Source organism: Hyposmocoma kahamanoa, unplaced genomic scaffold, assembly GCF_003589595.1.
Source record: "Hyposmocoma kahamanoa isolate Upper Pololo Valley unplaced genomic scaffold, ASM358959v1 160, whole genome shotgun sequence".
NCBI lineage: Eukaryota > Metazoa > Arthropoda > Insecta > Lepidoptera > Cosmopterigidae > Hyposmocoma > Hyposmocoma kahamanoa.
In genome coordinates this window covers 6,519,832-6,543,388 of record NW_020653575.1, presented here as the reverse complement: position 1 = coordinate 6,543,388, position 23,557 = coordinate 6,519,832, and the positions used below count along the sequence as shown (strand labels likewise).

At 37.4% G+C, this 23,557-nt stretch overlaps 4 protein-coding genes across 4 annotated transcripts in view; 1 reads left to right on the top strand and 3 right to left on the bottom strand.

The window, feature by feature from the left end:
* The window catches only part of LOC113225469, a 193,273-nt gene that overhangs the window by 27,287 nt on the left and 142,429 nt on the right, over positions 1–23,557 (top strand). The gene's annotated exons all lie outside the window — the stretch shown is intronic.
* Positions 4,345–5,807, bottom strand: LOC113240680. Its single transcript, XM_026478049.1, has 2 exons — positions 5,216–5,807; positions 4,345–5,029 (listed from the first exon to the last, which is right to left on the bottom strand). The coding sequence occupies exons 1-2, from the start codon at positions 5,397–5,399 to the stop codon at positions 4,494–4,496; spliced, it is 720 nt and encodes a 239-aa protein (XP_026333834.1). The 5' UTR covers positions 5,400–5,807; the 3' UTR covers positions 4,345–4,493.
* Positions 9,677–13,862, bottom strand: LOC113240678. Its single transcript, XM_026478047.1, has 3 exons — positions 13,373–13,862; positions 12,078–12,246; positions 9,677–10,490 (listed from the first exon to the last, which is right to left on the bottom strand). The coding sequence occupies exons 1-3, from the start codon at positions 13,566–13,568 to the stop codon at positions 10,109–10,111; spliced, it is 747 nt and encodes a 248-aa protein (XP_026333832.1). The 5' UTR covers positions 13,569–13,862; the 3' UTR covers positions 9,677–10,108.
* On the bottom strand, positions 18,475–19,679 carry LOC113240677. The gene is made up of 2 exons (XM_026478046.1): positions 19,386–19,679; positions 18,475–19,127 (listed from the first exon to the last, which is right to left on the bottom strand). The coding sequence occupies exons 1-2, from the start codon at positions 19,600–19,602 to the stop codon at positions 18,547–18,549; spliced, it is 798 nt and encodes a 265-aa protein (XP_026333831.1). The 5' UTR covers positions 19,603–19,679; the 3' UTR covers positions 18,475–18,546.

Below are 23,557 nucleotides of genomic sequence, written 5' to 3'. Positions count from 1 at the left end.
TTAGGATCGAGAGAAATTTGAAAAATGTTAAAAAGGCTTCAATACCTCCAACCTCGTGACATAACGTAAGCAATTCAATGTCAAATTTCAATTTGTTCTCGTTCAAGTTCATCGCAAAGTTTCATTAAAGCCGTGGTACTGCACACCTATTTCTCGAAGTTGTCCGATGTGAAAGTTAGCTAAAGAAAACAAACCCGCATGTTATTTACGGTTAAACTTAACTTTCGTAATATTTAATGAAATTAAAATATTGTTGTCATTTAACAACTGAGACTGGATTGTCTGAATTCCGTGAATAATTATGTTATCAACGTCACACATTTTGTCAGAAAGTGTCCGATAACCTGGCGACATCGATCGCCGCGTTGCCCCTTCGTGCGTTCCCGAGCGCACGTTGCCGTTCCGTGCGCGGTCCTATTATTATTTATTTTTGTTATGCCTGCTAGTGGCGGCCGCCAGCTTGCATACTTTGCGACACCGTGCAATGCCCGAATGTTTTCGAACTATTGTTTTCGGAACTGAGTCGGTAATTAATAGTCTTGTGAAGATTCGTGGCCTCTTTTTTAGCTGCTGACTAGCGTTACTCAGCGATCTACGTGACTCTCAAAAATGTAATCACTGTCTTCGTAGGAGGTAGCATTGAGATGCTTTTGTTCATTTGTTATCTTCAGCTCCAAATTAGCGCATACATATCACCAACCACAAATTGCTGCAACAATACTCTAAGAGTAATATGATTTATCAAAATTTTTTGTACGTCTGCTGGAGTCATCACCATTTCGATTATAGTTGCGTACGCGGCGTGTCCAACGTAGATTAGCTGTTACATCAGACGCTTCATCAATCTCAGGCTTCGAGTTATGATAGATGGGTGACAGAACGCGTGGGTTTAGCCAGCCCACACATTTTTTGTTCTACAACAGAACTTAAATTGGTATGTCGGTACTTATCGATGTATTAAACTTATTATTGATTGATTACAGTATTATAGTAATTTCTAGAAATTTATTTCCTACATCTCTTAACTGGCGCCTTATTGCGTTTATTAGGCTATCAAATTATGATACTTTCTGACGAAATTGTTGTCGTAAATAACGTTCTTTCATAGATAACTTCTGCCAATAACAAAGAGCGACTGCTCCAACGTTCAGAGTACTTTCATTTGCTTATATTATTAGCACCAATTTGATATCGTGGATTGTAAGAATACATGTTGACACAAAAGCGAAACAAAGTCCGATGTGCAGAAAGTGCCATTTCCTGCTATCGCACCCTTTTTACTGCTGCCAGTTTGCTTTTATGGTCACCACTCCAATTTTCTACTCGGGCTTAGGAGTGGCTAGATTCTTTTCCCTTTTCTCAGCTGATTAATGGTTTTCCAACAAATCACCGCATTTGTTCTTAGAAAACATACAAACGTTTCCATTGTTATCGAATATCGTGACATCAACTATAAAAGTGTAAAATTTTATCTACATCCACAATGTGTATTTAAAGTATTCAACGGTCAACGTTTCCACGAAACAACGCGTTATAAGTTCCATTTACGCCACAAACTTCGTGTCTTCTTAAAGTTCGTGTCGGATGTAATTTAGTAGTCCCAGTTCATTCTTACAACGCCCAGTTTTTGTACGCGTTGGTTAAATTGACACGTGTACGTCTCAAGGTTGCCGATGGAAAACAGTCCGATCTACTTAATATTAATAGTCTGGAAAATGTTGTTGATTTCCACGGCACCGAGACTATGAATACTGATGCTGTCGCTTTGATTACGCCGCATCTACAGGCCTGAGTGGCAGAATAACATAAATAATAGGTGTTGCAGAGGAAAATTATCAACGATATGTACATCCGAAAACTGATAACGTAGCGACTACGTAATATGGGTTATCAACACCGCTGAAAATATAATTTGGTTTATCTGGTTTGTTCTTTACGCGGGACTTCTTTGAATTAACATGCGTTTGTAATTGTAGACGAATCTAACGGTACCGCATACAAAGGAATCTATTTGCAGATTATGTTTGTTTATTTCTTGTTCTTGGACTTACGTCACATGATTCGTCTGTTCAGTATTGTTAGGGATTCTTTAATTCATTCGTCGACTACACTCAGATTTATAAAAAGCCTGGCTTATAATCTTTTCATTACATAAATTATAAAATGCGATAAACAGGTTGTTTGTCAGCGAAATCTTTGCCAATAATCAATAACTTCGAGCGTTTTGGAATGCTGAATTATTTTGCTATATTCATTTGCATAGTTATTCAAGTAGAATTATCTCTGCCAAATCAATAATTTCCACATGACTGAGTGCAAGAAAATTCGTGAACATTATTTGGTTTTGATTTTCTAATTACGACGATGCTATAAATACATGAACTAGTGCTATATACTGGTTAAAAAGTCCGTAGAGTTTAGCTTGTTTATTGAAAGAGGTGGGCTGATGATTGCTTTCACTCACGCAACTTTGTCATCCACTGGCTGACTCATTGATTGCTGCCTCGGCTAGTGTAAACATTGCATTAAATAGCTTTTTTTTTTGCTTTAAACGATCCATTTACTTTAAACACGAGCAACCTATTATCAAGCATAGTATTATTAACTTGGTGGTATTCGAACGGAGAGTAAAGAACGTAAATGGGGCTCTGCATGGAACAGAGTAAATAAGAATTGAAGTGTAAAACAATATGTAGTGACTAGTGCGAGAAGTGAAAGGGAAAGAAAGTATCGAGTGGTGGACCAAGGGGAAATGTAGTTTCTGTTATGAATATTATCGGCCATTCTCGGAATGTTCACTACCTAATTTTTGTGTTAATTTTTATTATTTAAATATTCAAGTATGTATCGTGTAATTATTAAATAATATTACACGATAAAAAACTCGAATACTTAAAAATTGTCACGGAAATTTGGCAGGGAACTAGTCCGAGAATGACGGATGTACGGTTTACCACGCGCCGCACGAATTATTCACCCCGTCGCTTGAAATCATGAAAAAAAAACATCTTTCGTTTACACTTGACAACTAAAAATAACTAAAAAAAAATGTAGGCTGAAATTTTTCAACATAAATTTAAAAGCAGAATGTTTAGGAGCACAAGAACTAGGTGACGTGACGGCTGTCTATATAAATTTGCTGACTTTGAAGAGGGCTTTGATTAAATCAGCCTGTGTCCTTCAACTTATGTCAACTGATATGACTGCATATCTATCTGAACTAGATAGCAAATATCTAAAAAAATAATCGAACATCCTTAGAATAATAACGCATAGAAACCTAGTCCGCACACGCTAAGTGAGGCAAATTGAAGCGCGCCAAAAGGGCCTACACGAGCGGGCGGGCCTTCAGTGCTCAAGGTCAACTTGCACCGCGAACAGATCAAGAATTTTGGCTAAAAATGACGAAATGTGCGGTAAATGAGTAAAAATACGTCAGACAAACATAAAATAGGTACTAACATCACATTCCACAAGGAAGTAACGCGTTTCAACTTGTATTTTTATATAAATATTCACTAAAACCGAAAATTAACCTACTACTAAAACTAGCCTACATCAATTTGATTTTTGCCTCACTTGTGACAGTTCCTTTGATATGAAACTATCATTCTATGCGTTATTATTCTAAGCGAACATCATTGTTTTGTGAGTTCAGTTCACTTTAGAAATGTACCTCAAGTTACGTTTTAAGCTCTACTTTCTTTTACCTAAACTCAAATTAATATTGCACAAGGACTGCTGTTTTTAAGTCTTGTTGTATGTATGCAAAGTTTGCATCTAGAGCTACGAGTATTCCTTTCCAGAGCTGCGACATTTTTGCAGCTTTTATGAATAACCTGTTTTCGCTATACAAAGGCCACTCATATCGAATACGTCAGTACACGTGCTCAACTATATGACTACAATAACATCGTATGTATGGTGGTATGTGTTGTGTAGAGGTTGTAATCGGAAGGGTCAGCCCCTCCCGCGCCCCAGCTGTATCGATCGCGCTACGTTGCCACGTTGCTACTTTCCCCACGACAACGTTGCCAGCTCGTCTTTATTTAGATAAATTATTGTACCAAGAGTCAGACCGTACTGACTGACAACAAACACTTTTATTATTATGACTTGTAGATGTTCTCAGTAAAGATCATGTCATGAAGATCACTTAATATCAATAGTCGGGTCGGGTTCTTCGAAAACGCAACGTAAGTGGATTAGGTCTCTCGTTCGTTTCTGTTACATGTTTTAATAGACTTCGTTGTACAACTGACTGCGCTCATAGTGCTGTGTTTGAAGTCTTACCAGGAACAAGGAGGCATTGTAACGTATAATGAATGAAAATGAGGTACAAGTTATCGAATCGGTTTATTTACGTATGCATGCAATGCATACACTTAGAAGGAACAACTATATGATAGAATAACTTTTACGCAACACTAATAATGTTCTGAGTTGTATTTATAAGACTTAAATACACAATCATATTTCTTATATGCATTTGACTAATTTTCATTTACAAATACACCATTTACGGAATCCAGAGTAATCCTATCGTTTCCTTTTCTAATATGTCTCAGTAAGTTGATAACCTGACTGCGGAAATGTAATTTCTGATCCAGGTCCAATGTTTTGCAGGCTGGCATTAGTGAATCGAAAAAGCAGCGATCCTCATCACTACTGTCAGTACTTTTGAGGTTGGCAAATATCGGCTCAGGTGTTGGTGGTGGCGGTGGTGTTGCGATTTCTAGTTCAATTTCTTCCGAAGATAACGGCTCCTCCTTTTCTACAAACAGTGGGCTGGCATTGACTTTCTGTCTCTTTGTGTCTAAGTAATCGTCATCAAATGAAAATTCTCTCGTTCTTTTAGCGATCCGTTCGTCGTCGCTACTATCGTCGTCAGCATCGTTATTTCTAATGACAAGGAACGTTGAGAGTCGCTTAGCGTATTTGTACTTCTTATTTTGGTTCAATTTCATTTGTTTCAAGTATCGGACGTAATTATCTCTGATAGCACGCCATTTATTCGCTAATTTCTTACCTGAAAGTAAAGAGACATCATCTTCTATTAAAAACAGTTGACTTTCTACACAAAAGGTTTCGTCACCGAGTCCAGTGGAATTTAATGTAATATTTATTAATACACTGTTAATTGAAACAAAACTATATTCACGTCACATATTATCATAACGGAATAATTGCAAGCAACATGTAAAATAGTACTAACAAAGTGCTTCTTTTTCTACGATACTACAACCGTCGAAATTGATAAGGCACGCGCTCGATACTTTCATCCAAGCTTCTTCTTTTGTTTTTCTGCATCTGAACGCTAAGCAGCTCGAATCCCATATCGCTGGATATTTCTTCACTTCTTCTATAAACTCTTCGTTATCGACGAATGAAGGTATCATGTTTTTAATACTAAGTCGTTATGCAAAGTTCGAAATGTAACAAGTTGACGTACTGTTTGCGGTGTACAAATAGTCTTTAAATTACGGAATGTTGAAGTTATAACAACGTAACGCGCGCGTTTGCGTACCGGCTGCGACAAACGGCCGACGCGTCTGAGCCGGGGCGGCGAAATGACGCGCATGACGCAGCGTTTGCCGCGGACGGCAACCAGACGCAAGCGGTTTGGCAACGTCGCGTTGTCGGCGCCAACACTACGTTACGCTCGCATGGCTGGCACGAAGCGTGGAATGTCGCGCATTCAACGCTACAAACGGTTTTTCAAGGAAATATATGTGTGATGTAGATTTCTTATGTCATAGCTTGTATACGGCAGATGACGATATTCACCAAATGAACAACTCATTAGATAGATATATCAACTTTTAATTCTATTTAATTTTCTATGACGAATTCTGTATCCATTAGTATGATTACCAAGTTTACGCCCATTTCACCGTTAGCTCCGACGCAGATCTCATTTATTCCCCCGCGTGACAGTCACGCACTTCGCATTCGACCTACTGTCCACTCGCAAATGTCTATAGAAACGATAACGTTGACCACTTAATTCAACATGTCTGACATTGGCTGCCCTGTAATTTTATTCTTTATCTCAATACACGCCTTATTAACTTTATAAAACAAGTAATCTCAGTCAAGGTTAATTTATTCAAAGCATTAATAACGCACTTATGCGTTGTTATGGTTTAATAACTATGGTTATAAATATAGTTGGTTATATAAGCGTGGCGTATTTCAAGTTTCTTTTTCCTTATTCCAAAGAACATAACGTACACGAGACTTCTACACTGCTCTTCGTTTCTTTCCGAATTAATGTTTTTTTAAACGCCTATAACTTCGCCTATAACCTTTCACAGTTCATAAAATTGTTCGAATATTTATTTATTTTTAGGACATCCAACACGCCAATTACAATTTAGAAATAGTGACGCAGAGACTTTGTACTAAATTGTACCTGAATTAAAGGTTGCAAATGTTGACACGACAGAAAAAAATAAAGAAGTTTATCCAATGAAATAAAAAAAAACTTAATATAAAACTATCCTAAGTAATAACAATGAATTAATTCCTATTATTATATGGGTGATATAACATCGTCGATACTGGTTTACGCAACTAAAATCAACTACGGTGCATTAGGCTGTTTTGGTACACACAATTCACGTCCGGTTCCCCTCGGATACACGCTCCATATACGCTCGTTACCTTTTCGATAGCTCCAAATTTGCTGGGAACGCAAATGCATGCTGTATAAAATAATGAAATTATCTGTGGACGGTAACTAAATCATCAGGTTTGATCTGTTTTTATATTTCTATTAGACGAACGTTTGGCCACAATGTGGCTGATGATGTTACCTATTTGTCCAGTAAATGCCTATTAACTCCAGCTTTGAATAACCCTAAATTGTCGTTTTCGGGAAACACAGATCCCGGCAGTATTTCATATTCTTCCTTCCTTTGCCGTACGCTTCAGGAAGGATGACGCTAAAAGCACTTCGTGCGAATGGGTTGTAAACATGGAGAATTCCGTACTTTTAGAACACCGAAGAAGATAAGTATAGAACTAAATCATAAAGTTCCTGCGGACGCTCTCCGAAATGTATCCAAAATCTGACAAAGAGACCGCTATTTCGCGGTAATTAGGGTACTTTACATACTTAAAATGAACGACATAGAACTTAAACAGAGTTGAGCTTGCATTGGCCACAGACAAGGCAGTGTAAGCTATCACAGAAAGTGCTAGCTCCATATAGGATATCCATCATATCTACGGGACGTGTACAAGTAATATATACCAATTTATGCGAAAACAAGTTTCAGCGTACAAATAGGATGAGAATTATCACGCAACATTTTAATTTAAGGTCTTAAGTTTTTCTCAAATTAAACTTTTATAGGAGTTAAGTTGCGCGAGATAAGTTGCGTTATTATACTGCGCAGTTCCGGAGATCTTAAACGATAAACTACATGTTCCGAGTTTTAATTGCTAAAGTTAGACTTATTGCGATGCCGATTTGGCTCATCTCCTTCCGCTCTTTAAAAAAGTTAAGAAATACACTAATAACACATTCACGTGGCCTTCAGTTTTTTTTTTTCAGAATTCTGTTACCGTCCATTTTTTATTGAAAAGAATGTAGTTGAACGTTGTAGGTTGCAATAATAATAATAAGAATACATAGACAACAAAAAATTACACCTAACTCACGAGAGAAATAAAATGTAGGCCATACAAATATTTCTCCTGGCCCGGGAATCGAACACTGGACCTCTGCGTGGCAAATCAGGATGGTAACCGTGGTAAACCACGGAGCTAGTTAAATAAAAATGCTGTGTTGTTGTATGCAGCAATAGACCCCTGTTGCCTTGACCTCCCCCTACATTAGAGCATTTGCTGAGTATCTTCTACATCAGCTGACCATATTGAAATGTCCACTCATGGTCACCTGTGTCCAGTGATACCAAACCAAATATACTAAATCAAAGAAATACAGTATTAAATTTTGTCAACCTTATATTTCAATATCAAAAATCAACGTAGAAAACCATACACGAACAAAAGAAACATTTACTGCGCACTGGAATGGAAATCTCACGCAGTTATACTCAAAATAAACATGAATATCTACATCATAGAACAGACAGTAGATAACAACTGTAGTCGCGTATTGTTCAAGGTTGCCTGCGAAGTTGGCTACAGCGACAAACAGGTCTTTGTCGGAGTTCTTTTGAGCCGAAGACAAAGGCGCATTACACAAAGCTGATTTGCATTAGATCAGGGGTTCGTGTTCGGAACCGATTTGTCAACTAGGCTTCCTTACAATTCGGGATCAATAACCTTAGATGGTTGCGTCATTAACAAAAGTATAGTTTACTTAATACTTGCAATACATACAAAGGCACATCCGTCATCACTCTCAAAACTTTTCAGGTGCCTCTTCAAATTGACCAATGCTAATTAGAGCTATCATATAGTCGGAATAAGTGAATAAATAGAACTTTACCTCGACATTGAAATATTCTATATTAATAAAGAATGTTTTGTAAGTTTCTCACAGGCTCTGCAACAAGCAGATAGAGAAATTAGTAAAATCTGTTTACTCGATCTGTGCTCAGTTGTGAGTAGCAGTAGCGCTCCTTGTGAAAGAGTTCATCCAGGGTAGTACTGCCACCTCACCTATTTCTTCCGCCAAGCAGTAATGTCAGCATTACTGTGTTCCGGTTTTGAAGGGTAAGTAAGGGTGCTGCTGAAATTACAGGCATATGGGACTTGTGAACGTATGTCTCAGGGTGACGGGTGCAGTGGCAGTGTCAAGTCTTTGCAATTTAAAGCTCTGAGTGGCACTGCAATTGTTATGGATAGGCGTGTAGCTTACCATCAGGCGCATAACTTGTTCGTGACGTCACTTAATTAATATTATTAAAAAGTTAGTAAGAGCTGTGTCCCCGGTGTGGCAACAGACGCCGTTTCTAGCCCAGTCAGATCGAAGGGATTTTTCTTTGTGTTATAAAAACATTATGATATTCAACTATATTTTATTATTGCTAGTTGCTACAGTCAGTTTGGACAGAAATGACAGTTCCTCAAGTTCGAAGTAGAACAAGTTGGTTTTGCGTTGTTTTTCATAATTGTTGCAATTCCTTAATAATAGTTGCACGACATTGTCATCGTATTGCGATGCGCATGACGCTCTATACATACAAAGACGTAAAAATACAATGTCTAACATTGTGTAGTACCAACTTGTACCTAATGACAAAACACAGCAATTGTTAAGCGTAGGTCTGCAGGGTCATTGGTATTAACCCATAATAATACATCATTCAGACGCTCGTTCATTTGTTATGAAGTACAAATTGCAAATTGTCAATTTGCATTTTGTACTTGTAAAAACCTTGATTTTCAGTGATTGGCAAAACCGTGCTTGATCCCTAGACCATTTTTAATGTGTGTACATAACGTATGTACTTACACTGGGTTCAGGTATATGCTTCCTAACGTCTACAGACGCAGTATTCTTATGAATAAGGTGGTTTGCATTAATATTAGACACGGTTGATGACTAATACCAACTCAGTCAAGCGTAACCGTGAGTGAGATGTATAAAGAGCCAGAAACGTTGTTTGTTTGAAAAAACAAATCTTATTTTTTAGAATCAAAGAAAAACGCAAATAACTAATTATACTTTTTATTCATATTATTTTAAAACAGACAGGTATTTGGATACTCTTGAAGTCTGGACTGTAAGGCTGGACATTCCCAGTGATATAGATCCTGAGGCAAATTGATTTTTATTGACTGGGCGCATCCATATACTTGTGTATGGTAATGTCTCATAGACAAACTTAAACGGACATCCCTAAAATCTAAAATAAAACTACGCTTAAACATATAAAAACTGTACGACATTATTAATGTATTATATGACGCTACTAGTTATATTGCGAGGGTATGTGAATGACAAATGGGTAGTGGCCAACAGAAAAGCGAGATATTCTGCACCGAGATTGATAGATAAAATCGTCAAATTCAGGGGTTGTAGATGGCTCAGAAGCTTATACCCAGCAGAGGTTGAAGTGTGGCTGTCGATGATTAAATAAATATAAAATAATCCTCTAAATTTGAATAGTTCTCAGAGTTTGGAGAACTATTCTGAATGTTGTCTGAAACTGTTACTAGATCTAGGTGCTGTATTATTGTAATGGCATTCGACTGCTTCCTGCATCACGCTAGCTATATGAGCACGCGCCCACATTTTAATATGAACTGGTAATTGCCTCATTTCTGGTACAAAAGACACTAAAAATTGTTTATCTGAGTCCTCATTGTCCTCTAGATGTGACAAATGAAACATTGGTAATTCGCCGTCTACATTATCACGCAAGTTGTCAACTTCGACTTCAATGCTTTGACGTTCCTGTTTTGTTTTCCTAGTGTATTTCCTTTTTGGTTTCTTCTCCTGTGTCTGTGTGAGAGGATCGTCTGTGCTATTAGTCTCCTGGTATACATTGTCGCTTTGTGCATCATCTCTGTGGACAAAACCATAATTGTAACTTAAATTTCTATTAATGACAATTTGTCCATGTTTGAAGTTGGTAGTTATTTTCAATAGAAAACCTTGACATTCAACTAATGCTACTGATTTGAGCTGAACAACAAAAGAACATACATACTATTTGACAAAATGATTGCCGTCACGGTACGTGCTTGTCGACCATTCGTTTATTCGTCGGCACGTATTCGTTAAGTAAATTACCGAGCATTCGTTAAAATTTAGAAGTCCTTCATTACAGTACATGCATTCAAAGGTGGCACTTAAATGTACGCTTCACGGATAGCCTGTGTCAGGCAGAGACTATAGATCTCCAACTGCTACACTCCTGATTTACAAACGTAAAACCACTCCAGTTCTTGTAAATTTTGACCTGACCTTTTATGAACACTACACTCTGACTACGCCGAGGTCAACCTTTCCTCACGTTTCCATCTATAAATTTGTGTTTTTGTTATACTTACGTATATAGTATTTCGGCTGCAGATATTAGTGTAATGTTATATCCTTCTAATACTAAACCGTCACCATTTTATAAACCAAGAAATCATAGACATTCCTTTATTGTATGTACTAAGTCAAACTCATGGTACTACCACGATTTCGTTTAACTAAGGTAAACAATTCTTTTATGGGGAACGTTTTTACAATAAGATTTCGTGATGTATTAACATTATCATTTCCTAAGTTTAAAACTTACATTAAAAGTATTTTAATTGAAAAGTTATATTACAAAATGGAAGAGTACGTGTTAGATAAAGATGTATGGAATGACAACATGAATATAGATTCATTACAATTATAATTCAAAGTGTATATATGTATTCCATAGCATTTAAGTTTATTTGAAAAGAGCAATCGCTAGAGTTTCGTGCTCGTTCTACTCAGGGAGGTCAGCGTGGTGAACGAGAGGTAGCTTAAAAAATGACGTTTTCAAGTGTAATGATTTTACCTTTGGCATAATTGATTATTTGACTTTGACTTTTTAACCGAGTTCAAAAAAAGGAGGAGGTTCTCAATTCGTCTGTATGTTTTTTGTTCTATGTATGTTACGCGATAACTCCGCCGTTTGTGAACCAATTTTGATGATTCTTTTTTTATTGGAAAGAAGGTACCTCAGATGGGGTCCAATTTACACTTCAAGAAAATATTCCACCTCTAAGGGTGGCAAACTAGGGGATGAATGACTTTTGAGGTCGGTTTTTTCAACCGGAGGTTAGGTTATGTGATAAGGTAGACAAATTTTTAAAAGGTCTTTTAGTACACACAAGTGCGACAAAAAGTTGTATGTCACAATTGTTCAAGGATTTGTTTGTTTAATATAGAACAATATTTATCACCAGTTCTCGTTTATCATTCAGATAAAAGACAGTGAAGGTAAAGACTTATTTGTTCAGGACATGTTAAAGATGAAGGTTTAAAAATACTGGCGTTCAAAGCCGATGCCTTCATTCACCATAAAATATAGTACAGTCTAAATACAGCTACATAACCCACAAGTAAACAAATTTAGGCCGCTATTCTTAAAAAGCAAAGGTATTGTAGTAGCTTTTGAAACACTCACTCTTCACTAACAGCAGCGTTATTTTCATAACCCTCAAATCCTCCCAAGAAACTCATATGCTTGAAGTATCGGTAGACGCGTCTCAGAGTCCTCGTTCCCGTGCGACGAAACCGCAACTCCCTGTTGTATGCGTCACGAAGAGACCGCCATTTTCTCTGCAGTTGCAGTACTGTAATTTCACTTGATTCAATTGGTTGACAAATAAGCGTTCTACTCAGTTTATATACGTCCAAATCCTAATCACGGATAAGAAACTAGTGAGACTATGAATGGTCACATAAACGCATATAGTAAAATCACCGCATATCTCCTTTTTTTCTTGAGTTTTGAAGTCCCAATTGGGGCTGAATATTATAGGCAAATGTTGTGTCATTCATAAACCTCGATTATAACACTAGGGTCGGCGGACTAAAGCACTTAAGTCAAAATCCAACATCATTCATTTAAATTAATACATCTACCAGTTAATGCACATAATAAAAATGAAAATAAATTAATTTCGTGGTGGGTGGGTCAAATTAATTTACTTCCATTTTTATTAACATGGACTTCCGCAAAGTAACGCCTGAATCTATTCATTACTTAAAGCACACAAGTAAAATTCATTTGGTACTTCATAAATTTGTAACTTTATTCTAGAGGCGTCTTTTTCAAATTTATCATTCTCTTCACATCTTCCAACACTATAAAAACACAAAAAATATATATCATTATGTACAAATGAAGCACTTTTTTGACTTTTGTGCTTTAGTCCACCGACTCTAGAATAATGCTCAGAAGCTTTAGATGTGCCTAATCTCCAAATTCATCTACGAGGTACCTAAACCACTTAACTCGAAGAGTCAGTCTGGCGTTCAGTGAACCTTCCTATATTATACATTCCTCATGTCTCCAGTTCTAAGGCTCAGTGTTACTTTTCGAAAATGTATAGGATTTTACGTTTGAAGCCAAACGTCAGACTGATTTTCAAATTACACGGTTGGGAGACAGCCCATGTTACTCCAAAACAGGGTTTCTCCAAATAAGGGTTTATTTCGCCCGAGGACCCTTTATTCTTAACTTAACGCCGAAGATAAAAGTGGGACTTAAAAAATCTGGAGATAAACTTACGTCCATGTAAGTTCCAATGTTATAAAAAAACAAAGCAAAAATTGCATGTCAAACAGTTGATGTTGAAACAGTTGTCATCTCCAGTTCAATCCACATTATATAAAAATTTTGTATAGGTGACTTTGGTCGTTAAAAAATGTAAATGTTTATTAAATATTTCTATTTAAGTGCCACTGTAATCTTACCTCGATCGTAGGCCGTGGCCTTATTACAATGTCCCCAGTCTGGGTAAATGGCCGCAGCTACTTCTTTCCACATCTCCAACTTTTCCTCCCTCTCTATCGGTCGGGTGTTGTCGAACAAAGCAGGACGTTGCTTAATTTCCCTTATTAACTTTATGGGATTATAAGGGTCACTAGAAATCTCGTTAAATGGATCCATATTCAATAGGTTATGAAGAAATCCTACTCTCAAACGTTACGCGATAGCTTTTAGATCTCTGGAATTTTCAATTCTAACAGAGTAAATAAAGTAGGTCCTTGAAATCAATGTCAAAGACGTGCGATTAAGCCGAGTTTATAGAGCACCGAAACACTGAGTCGCAGGCCTTGCGACTGCCGACTGACGCACGGCGGCGCGGCGGTCGCGCGACTATGCGCACGCAGTTCAGTCGCACGTGATTGGTACACGACTGAAGCCACGTGTACACGCGATTGGCTAGCGCGACTGCATTGCGACTGCAACCTCCACCTATTGTGACTGCGTATTTTATGTCGTAGTCGAGGAGATATGTTTTATCTAATCGTAAACGTGGACTCTAATGAGATAACAGCAAAAACTAACACCATATTTGCTAAAACAACGCAAATAAATGACACCAAAATGACACAAGATAATCGTCAAAGATTACGTCAGAATACAAAATAGTCGTGTTGATTGGACCATAGACATGTAACATGTTTTCGTTGATGCCATTGATTGCTTAGGTACATATTATACCTACTAAGATTATCGTGACGCAACGAAATAGCTACCTATCTTGAAAGATATTTTCGCTTTAGTTTCAAAGTTTAATATTGTAGAACGTGCATTTTATAGCTCAGTAATAACCGGCGACGTTGCCAAACCGCTATATTATCGCTCTTGATGCACTTTCCTTGTATTCGAAATTTTATTTCTTGGAAATGGCTCCGAATGTTAATTGCTACTGTTTTGAACTCTGCCCTCCTTTCAATTAACGGCAAAGGCTTAAAAGCTCTCTCACACCGTCCAAAGCCGTTTCTATACTAACCTTTTTGTGAAAAAATTGAAATAAAAAAATACATTTGCGATATAGCGACTGAACTGAAACGTAAGGTGAGATAGGTAGGAGAGGCAGAGGATGGTAAGATAGTAAGAATGATATAGAAAGCGGCCATTTATCCGAATAATGTGCCATACAAACGTTGGTCGCAAACAATAAACCTCCCTGTATTGCGAGTAGGTACCAGATGGGGCTACTAAAAACATCCAAACCAGAATCTGTTCAGAAAAGTTCATTTGCCAAATTGTCACAACTGGGAATCGAAAACGGAACCTCTTCAGCTAGCGTCCTTAGTGCTAACCACTAGGCCGCGGAGGTAGTGAATACATGTAACGAAATGTCATGTATTAGAGTATTTTCTGATGTTCTCTCAAAGCTGGATAAGTATCTATCTACCTGCAAAAAAAATTAAATCGTTCTTCACAACTTAAAAAGCAGTAGATCACGAATAGGTATTATAGCAACATAAATCGACTATTGCACTCTAACCATATCTGAATAGTAAAAGTATGGTATGTATTCGAGCGGGAAAACAACTTTAATTATAGCTTAGATTATACAATTTATAATTTAATTCGTGTCCGTAACGCCTGGGTACAAAATATTGATGTAGGTATAAACGTGGCAACGTTGCATCGCCTGGCGCGTGCAACGTTGCCGCTCTGCGCCGGTACCGCTATGCGACGTTGCCGCCCCGACCCACTTCCAAGCGGCAACAGGCGCTCCACTCCGACTTTTTCACGTCGCTAAATTGGCCGGGTTTGTTTAGGTGTGTTATCTACCTACTCACCCACCTAAAAACAAATAGTGTAGGAATAAAGCTACGACTGATTACTCCATTTATTTTGGAATTGCTCTATTCAAATACAGTGGCATGCACTTCCACGACTTCCTACTTCGAAGTTCTTAAAATCTGCATCACACTTGAATAGTTTTAGCATGCTGTGTCCCGCTGTTACTAGCGATGGCGGGCTGAAGCATGCGGTATTTCGGTGTTGCCATTTTAAAGAAGAATCGCTCTTTTCTTCTTGCATTCACTTATTAGATCAAAATCTCAACGGAACGGAGTTTTTTTTATCAGGGCATCTCATTTATATTGCGTATTTCAACTTGTAATGGCTTCAACGGCCCATTAAGACACGCACACGTAACACATGAACATCGTACTATATAAATGGGGGTATCTCACTGTATTCCTATTTTTAAAACGCTATTATGAACGGTAATCGTAATCTTAGATGGTGATAAGAGGTATAGGTAATGTGCTCAACACACGAACAATGCTCGCGAGCTTAATGACTGATCCTGATAAAACTAAATGTTATTCGTTAGAATTGCTTTGGTATTCATTATGTAGGTACTCTTACACAGAATATATTTTATTTTATTATAACATCAAGTGACGGAACGAACAAGTCGTGCGCCTGATGGTAAGGTACACGCCTGTCCATAACAGTTGCAGTGCGACACTCGCAAAGATCTGAGAGGCACTACCACTGCGCCCGTCACTCTGAGACATAAGTTGACAAGTGTCATGTGCTTGTAATTTCACCACCACCCTTACCCTTCAAAACCGAAACACAGTAATGCTGACATTACTGCTTGTCGGCAGAAATAGGTAAAGTGGCAGTACTACCCTGGACGAACTATTTCACAAGGAGCTCTACTGCTTCTAAAACATAGTATCTACAGTAGAATAACATAGTATCTAAAATTCTACAACTAGATAACTACCAACACAGATAATATAATACAATATCTACCAGCTACAAGTACCAGAGCAACGAAATTCACTCTGATAAATATCAATATCCAGAATATCCAAACTAGAACCAATTTAGAAAGTTTGATACCTTAATTGGCCCTACCGGGAATCGAATCGAACTCATAAGAACCACTGCCACTGGCCGAACATACCAGAACATTTAATTTGAAAAAAGAATGTCTTAAATTGTCTGTTGCTTTCGGTTAAACGTTTTGGTATAATATGTGACCAGTAGTAGCTCATATGAACAGCGTTTGGCATCACAGAAATCTAAGCCACGTTATCATTATTTAACTTTTTTTGTGCGTTCCTTTATATATTTACACAATTTAAGGACATTATAATGAATAATAACATTGGCCAAGGGCTACAAAACTTAGAAAAAGAAGACGAACAGAATAGCACTCTGTTCATCATTCCTTCACTCCCTTATGTATTTCTCTCTATTATATTTTTCTACCGCGCATGGCATAGCAGCGCTACGCATTTGCATATAATGAACTTGCTATACGTATGCAGTTTTCGTGCCACGAGTACAATGTACGTCCGGCGGCATTGTCGGAACTGCATCTTCATGCATGGCTTGCGACTGCGCCAGCTGCAGGGGTGCCAACATTTACAAAATAACAAAAAAAAGCACGTGTTCACACGCAGCATGTCTGGTGCAAATGTGTGCAGAACGGATTGTCGAACAAAAGATTTTAATTTACAAAATGTATAGAATGTCAGCGTCATTCAATTAATAGATGTCTAATAATCTATTCGAAAATTGAAATCAGATTTGAAATCTACCGTATTATTATGACTTTAAGTAAATATTGACTGTCTATCTTGAAACATTTATTGGACGCATTGGTCGTTGACCTGTGTGTACCGCAGGGACGCTTCTACAACTTTCACTGTTCATGGAGTTCGTAGAAAATTCCAGAGATTCTGTGTAAAAAGAAGAGCATCAAACTTTCTCGTTGCTGCACAATTTTGATTACAAGGTCGCGGGAAATGCTTTGATGGGTAGAGGTGTACCATTTATATTTCTACTTTTTTCGAGCCAAATCGATGTCACCGTTTTCTAACAAGTCACCAAGCACACGACTTGTTCGTCCCGTCACTGGTATGTTAAAAAGAAAAATATTTAAGGTACATACCGCCACATTCTCTCCGGTAGATACATTAAAAAATGTAATAACTTAGGTAATTCCAGAAAAACTTATTTTTTTATTTACTGCCTAAATATTTTACACAAATGTTATACCTGAATAATACCTACTCAAAACATTCAAAATGTATACTACTAAGCGTTTTATAAGTAGTTCTGGTCCCCACGTAATTATTATATCGATGCAGGCCTATATTTACCACAAATATGAACTAAAAGTATTCATTCTATACAACAGTAACTACTTCAAAATATGTAACCATTACCTTTATAAAACACCTTACGACGTCATTATTTAACTACAAAAACGTAATGTGCAATAATAAACACGTACCTATGACAGTTCCATTACAAAAATGTTAGTAAAGACTCGTGGTAATTTACATTTAACCGTCGCGTCTGTCCTCCATCTATTCACGGTAGTTGCTCGTTTTAATGGCGGGCTACCGTTCCAGACAGACTGGCGGGACAAATAAGTTGTGTTTTTGTACTTGACCGACACCAACGGAGTCCCTGATTGCTAAAGGATATTCGCACTTTCAATAACAAGTAAAAAATATACATATCGGTGTTGATATCAAATAGAATTTAGTCACATTTGGCTGTAGTCAAAGCCATACATGGCTTATATTTTTGTGAATTAGTACGATACTGTGGCAGTATCCCAAATTTTTTTTATGACAAACAAGTCGTGCGCCTGGTGGTAAGCGACACGTCTGTCCATAGCAGCAGTAAGTTGACAAGTCCCATGTGCCTGTTATTTCACTAGCACCTAGTACTCTTCAAAATTAGAGCGGGAGAAATAATAACGTGGCAGTACTTTCCCACTGTACTGCACAAACTCTTTCACAACGAGCTCTACAGTTTCTAATTATTTACTTTTCGTTTTATGTCATTTTATTATTGAGAGTGAGATTCGAAGTCAGATAATCGTATCAACAATAAAATCGAGTTCTCTAAACCCAGTCTTAAAAATGAATGCGTAAAATCGGAAAAATACATTTATTGCTGGGTGTGTCATATTTGTAATTTATTGATTGTACTCAAATGTACTGCATAAATCGTTCCAATTACAATTTACGACAAGTCGCTCCAATAAATCAAACAACGTTTTTATCGAACAATATTTTTTATTTAGCAAACAAAGAGACTTATGAATTATCGTGACCTATACTAATGTTAATAAGTGAAAATACTAAAACGCCCCGTCGACGACCTTATCGAAGATTTTTAAAATCTCAATTTGTACTTTCAATTTCTTATTTTGTGGCATACTCTTAAACATAGGTGCTAAAGACATACAGAAATTCACATCCTGATCTAGTACTTCAGTTTTTTGGTTTCTGATATACTGTAAAGGATCTAACATGACTTCCTCGTAAACAACTTGACTTTCTCTTTTCTTATGTCTTTTTCTCGGCGTCGGTGGTTGCGGCGAGGGCTCGAAGTCTTCATCAGAGTCTTCTTGATTTGAATGTTCAGTTTTTATATGAGTAAATTCTTCATCCTCTAAATACTCAACTTGCTCTGCTTCATCTTCACACTCTTCTTGTCCACCGTCTTCCTCATCGTCATCGTTCCAATCGCCAGGAGACGGTTTCGGTATATTCTCAAAGCCATACGTTTCAGGAGAAATGCCTGTACCAAGTAAAAAGTACATGTGGTTAAAATAGCGATATTTGCGCACGTCCTCTTGATTGCCAAGATCATGTTTTTTCTTCATGTCTCTTATGAAACTCGTCCTCAGGTTGCTCCATCGCTTCTGTAGAGCCAGTACTGTGAACAATCAAAACATGAATAAATGTATCGTAGCTGTATTGGCAAATATATCAACTTAACGGGCAGTCTACAGTGTATAAAACCCAGCAAACTGACTGGCATTCGTAAAAGTGGGTGGCAAAGGGAAAAAATACATAAACAGACATAAAACAATTTTATACTATATTTTATACGCCTTTGCAAAAAATAGCTTTTACTAAAATTCCAAAACATTTCACTGCTGCAAAAATAAATTATACATATTTCGACACTTACCAGCCCTGTGTTTCTGTACTTTGTTCCATTTGCTATAGTGTTTAATAAGAACGTTCATGCAAACTTCATCCCACATTTTCTTCTTCAACATCAAGTTCGAATATTCTTTCATCGATTTGTTGTACAGGCACGGCCTGAGCTCGATTTCTTTGATAAGCTTAACATTGTTGATTGCCACATCTCCTGGTAACAGCGGCGACATGTCGCCTGGAGGCATATGTATATCGTCGCGATTGTCCGTTCAACGCGACGTGCGACGTGTAACGACCGCGAACTCAACGGAGCAACTGCGGGAGGGGCGAGCCGACATCGACTCGACAATCGTGCGCGATCGTAAGTTCTCGTGCCTTGCCGCGCGGGAAGTTGATTCGCCGCGTTGTAAGCACGTGCAAATTTATGTTAAAGTAAAGACGCGCTTTATTTAATATAGAAAATTTTCCACGCTATATTGACTTGACGTCGATACATACAATGAAAACGATCTGTCATCAACAAAAAAAACTTTAAAGTTGACAACGAAACCAGAAATCGCTTAGCTGACGTTTGACACGATTTAACACGCAATAAAAAAGGTAGTCGTCTTTTACATGAAGTCTTATTTGTTGGAAAGTAAGTAGGTGCCTGCCTGCACAATCACAATCGTGACTCAAACGTACGGAATATAGGTACCTACGTATAACTATGTGGATATTTTTATAGGGAGGAGAGGGTAGAGAAAATAAAATATCATTGAAAATTTCTTTTACGTACCTACTTGCTACTTGCGTTCCTCAGAAGGCTTAAATGATATTTTGAGAATGACATGCAGTTTCAGTTCAACCTACGCAAACATTAGTTTGGATATGTTAGGTATTAAGTTTCCCAATGTAATAATAATAATCCGGTGTGATCTCACAACTCTGAATGTGAAGTGCTGAATCAGTGCGACGTTGCCGTTCTGTACAGGGCAAGGGAGGGAGGTGTTGCCGCATCGACGATACGTTGGCGCCACGTTGCCGCTTGGTGCGTGCGGGCGCCACGCGATGTTGCCGTTCCGCATGTCAACCGTAAAAATACCATTCATTCAATTAGTGTGTAACATTTAATGGATTCGATGAGCGACTTTGTGCAAATAAAAATCTATAATGTACGTAATGCATCGTACCGATGTTGCTGTTTGTTGTTTTGGTTGCAACAGTTGTGCTAGTTTGTAGGTTGGTTTAACTTCAATCACACGCGCTACGCGCTAACAACGACGATTTTGTCACTTAATAACTTTTATTAAACAGAAACTTGTCAAATTGTCGTGGTTGTCACTTTTATTGGCCCGGTCTGGGCAACGATCAATGTTATAAACTCAACAAGATTTTTCCTCTGATGATTACACAGTTTTGCCGTACCAGGTTATGTCTGCCATTTGGGCCGATGTGTTGCTAATGGACCGGAATTCTGTCGATTGCACAATTTCCGTACCCACCCATCCCTTGTCACCATCCCGTATCTCGCTCCCTGAGTCCTTTTTAGGTCCGTAGTTCCACGGAATGGCTTTTAAACCCGTTTTAGTGGATTTTCTCCTTGCGTTTGATTGGAGTTGGTACTCCTATCCAAATTCGGCGGTAGCGGCCTCAATCATACTTTATACGCAATCTGACAATAAACTTCGGCTTTACGACTGAAAGAAACAAATAGCAAGCAGCCATAAAAACAGGCTAACAATTCTGTAGTCGTGACGAGATCTGAAGAAAAAATGCAGGGAGACTTTTTTATAACATTGCTGTATGCATATTTCATTAGATTCGCTGATATAGCGCAGAACTATGTACGCGAGAGCGAGCATAAAATCTTAATAAACTACCCTCGTGGCAATTTATAGCCCAAATCTGAATATCCTCCCGACCAGAGCAAGAATTTGGGGTACATTTTTCTCTATTATAGCCTTGCATTATCCTAGAAAATAACACACACAAAAAAAAAGATTACTAGTATTTTAACAAACGAAATTTAATCTTGCAACGTTTTTGTTTCAGGTAAACACAATGCGTAGTATATATAGAAAGTAACAGTGGAACGGTATGGTTATTATTACAGTTTGCAAATAACGTATGGACTTTTTGGTGCCGATAACAGATGTTTCGCAAAGACAAATACGCTGTACTGAGTCACAAAGCACGGACGCGCTCTACTGTGCACGACTACAAAGAGTTCCATATGTAGCCGTGAGTGAAAGGAAACAATTATGGACCCGAACCGCTCCTAGCAAGAATTTTAATACACCGAGATGCCTTTTTTAACCGCGTCGTTTTGTATTTCCGAGAGCTATCGAGGGTAGAGGACATCGTGGCCATGCTTTTAGACGACATTCATTATACTCTGTAAACTGGCAACCGGTACTGTCTCAATTTTGGCAATTTTACAGGATGACGAAAAGAGTTGTTTGCGTCATTTGCATAGCATCTGTTTAGAAGTTACTACGAGTTGAATGAAGTGGATTCTGGCGCCAAAATTAAATGTATCGGAGATGGAATTTCTTGCAACGCTGCGGAGTATGAAATAGTATAAAATGATATTAAAAAGCAAAATCTTTAGAAAATTGAGATTAGTACCGGTTGCCAGTTCACAATTCACAGTCGATATGTATAAAGAGCTACAAGTTCTTAATCACTTAGAGAAATAGAACGCGTACGTCCCGTTATGGTAGAAAAATGCTATTTATACCATTGTACGCAGATTGGTTCCAAAGCGAAGAATCAAATACGGGATAATCGGAATGTGGAAAATATAATTATATATTTTCGCTGTTAAAAAAACCATCACCAAAAGTGCGTGGAATTTCATCTATTTGCCAAGTTTTATTGTAGTCGGTTAAAGGAAAGTGCGCGAAACCGTAATCATCCCCTAAACTAGGCCACCCTTAGAGGTGAAATATTTTCAAATTTAAATGGGACGCTCTTTCCAATAAAAAAAGAATCATCAAATCGGTTCATAAATTTTGTTATTGCGTAACATTCATACAAAAATAAAAAAACATATGGTCGAATTGAAAACATCCTCCTTTTTTGAAGTCGGTTAGAAAAAATGATCAACGGCCTGCAAAAACTATAATATGTGGAGGGAATATTTGTGCATTTTTATCAGTTTTTGATGGCAGATAAAAATTTGCTCTAATTCGACTGAAAATCGCCGTCTGTGGTTTGCTTGTTTGATAATAATTTGCAAAAAATATTAATAATTTTTCAATATTATTTTTCAACATGGCTGCCATACAACTGCTTCTGTGGCCGAACGTTTACCATGCTGGCCTGACACGCAGAGAAATATTTGTATAGCCTACATTTATTTCACCCGTGAGTTTGAGTGTAATTTGCGGTTGTCTATGTGTGTGTCCATGGCACCCGCGATACAGGGTTTCCCTAGTGCGGGGCTATTTAAAAACAAAAATAAATACAAGCTTTTTTTGGCAGCAGAAAAAAATGTTCTAATCCAACTGAAAATCGGCACACTTAGTTTAATAATTTCTTCTAGAAATAGAAACCATTTGTTGCAACATCAAATTATAAGAAAAAAAACATAAAAGTAATAAAATTAAAAACAAAGACACAAAAAACAGCATGCTAACATTTCAACTAAATAACAAATTTTATTATATAACTTAATACTATACTGACATGTGTGCGGCTGTGGCGTATACAATAGGATTTTATTCAGCTAAAGTCACAGCCGAGAATGTGCTGTGACGCTGGTTTTTAATGGACCCTGGCGAGTGAGTGACGGACGTGTGCGTCGCGAAATGAAATAAAATGCTACGTAAATACTTACTTATGTATATCGTGTTATTGCAGTGTGTGCTCTTAAATTAAATAAATAATTACATAATCCTAGCAATATATACATATAGGTATATGTTAGAAGTGTGTGTAATGTAAAAGTAAATAGTTATTAATCTATTATTATTAATACAAATTTAAAGTATATTCCACTAAAAATATTAAACAAGTTTAACTATCCAATTCGTAAAAAGAATTCTACTTCACTTCAACATTTACCAACTATTCTTGTGCAGTTACTATTTTCCTTCTATTTTCAATAATGTGTGAAATTACGTTTCCCACAATTATTAAATTTAATAAAAATATGTAATTAAACAACGTAACATTGTTATACACACAATTTCATTATCTCATTTTAAGTAATTC

What these genes read in the sequence shown, in the direction of transcription:
- LOC113240678 (XM_026478047.1), bottom strand. Translation starts at nt 13,568, where the DNA reads ATGGATCCATTTAACGAGATTTCTAGTGACCCTTATAATCCCATAAAG. An exon ending in GGCCACGGCCTACGATCGAG is followed by an intron (nt 12,247 to 13,372) that starts GTAAGATTACAG and finishes GTGAAATTACAG; the next exon opens with TACTGCAACTGCAGAGAAAA. An exon ending in AACGCTGCTGTTAGTGAAGA is followed by an intron (nt 10,491 to 12,077) that starts GTGAGTGTTTCA and finishes TTTTGTCCACAG; the next exon opens with AGATGATGCACAAAGCGACA.
- LOC113240677 (XM_026478046.1), bottom strand. Translation starts at nt 19,602, where the DNA reads ATGCCTCCAGGCGACATGTCGCCGCTGTTACCAGGAGATGTGGCAATC. An exon ending in AGTACAGAAACACAGGGCTG is followed by an intron (nt 19,128 to 19,385) that starts GTAAGTGTCGAA and finishes GATTGTTCACAG; the next exon opens with TACTGGCTCTACAGAAGCGA.
- LOC113240680 (XM_026478049.1), bottom strand. Translation starts at nt 5,399, where the DNA reads ATGATACCTTCATTCGTCGATAACGAAGAGTTTATAGAAGAAGTGAAG. An exon ending in CGTAGAAAAAGAAGCACTTT is followed by an intron (nt 5,030 to 5,215) that starts GTTAGTACTATT and finishes CTTTACTTTCAG; the next exon opens with GTAAGAAATTAGCGAATAAA.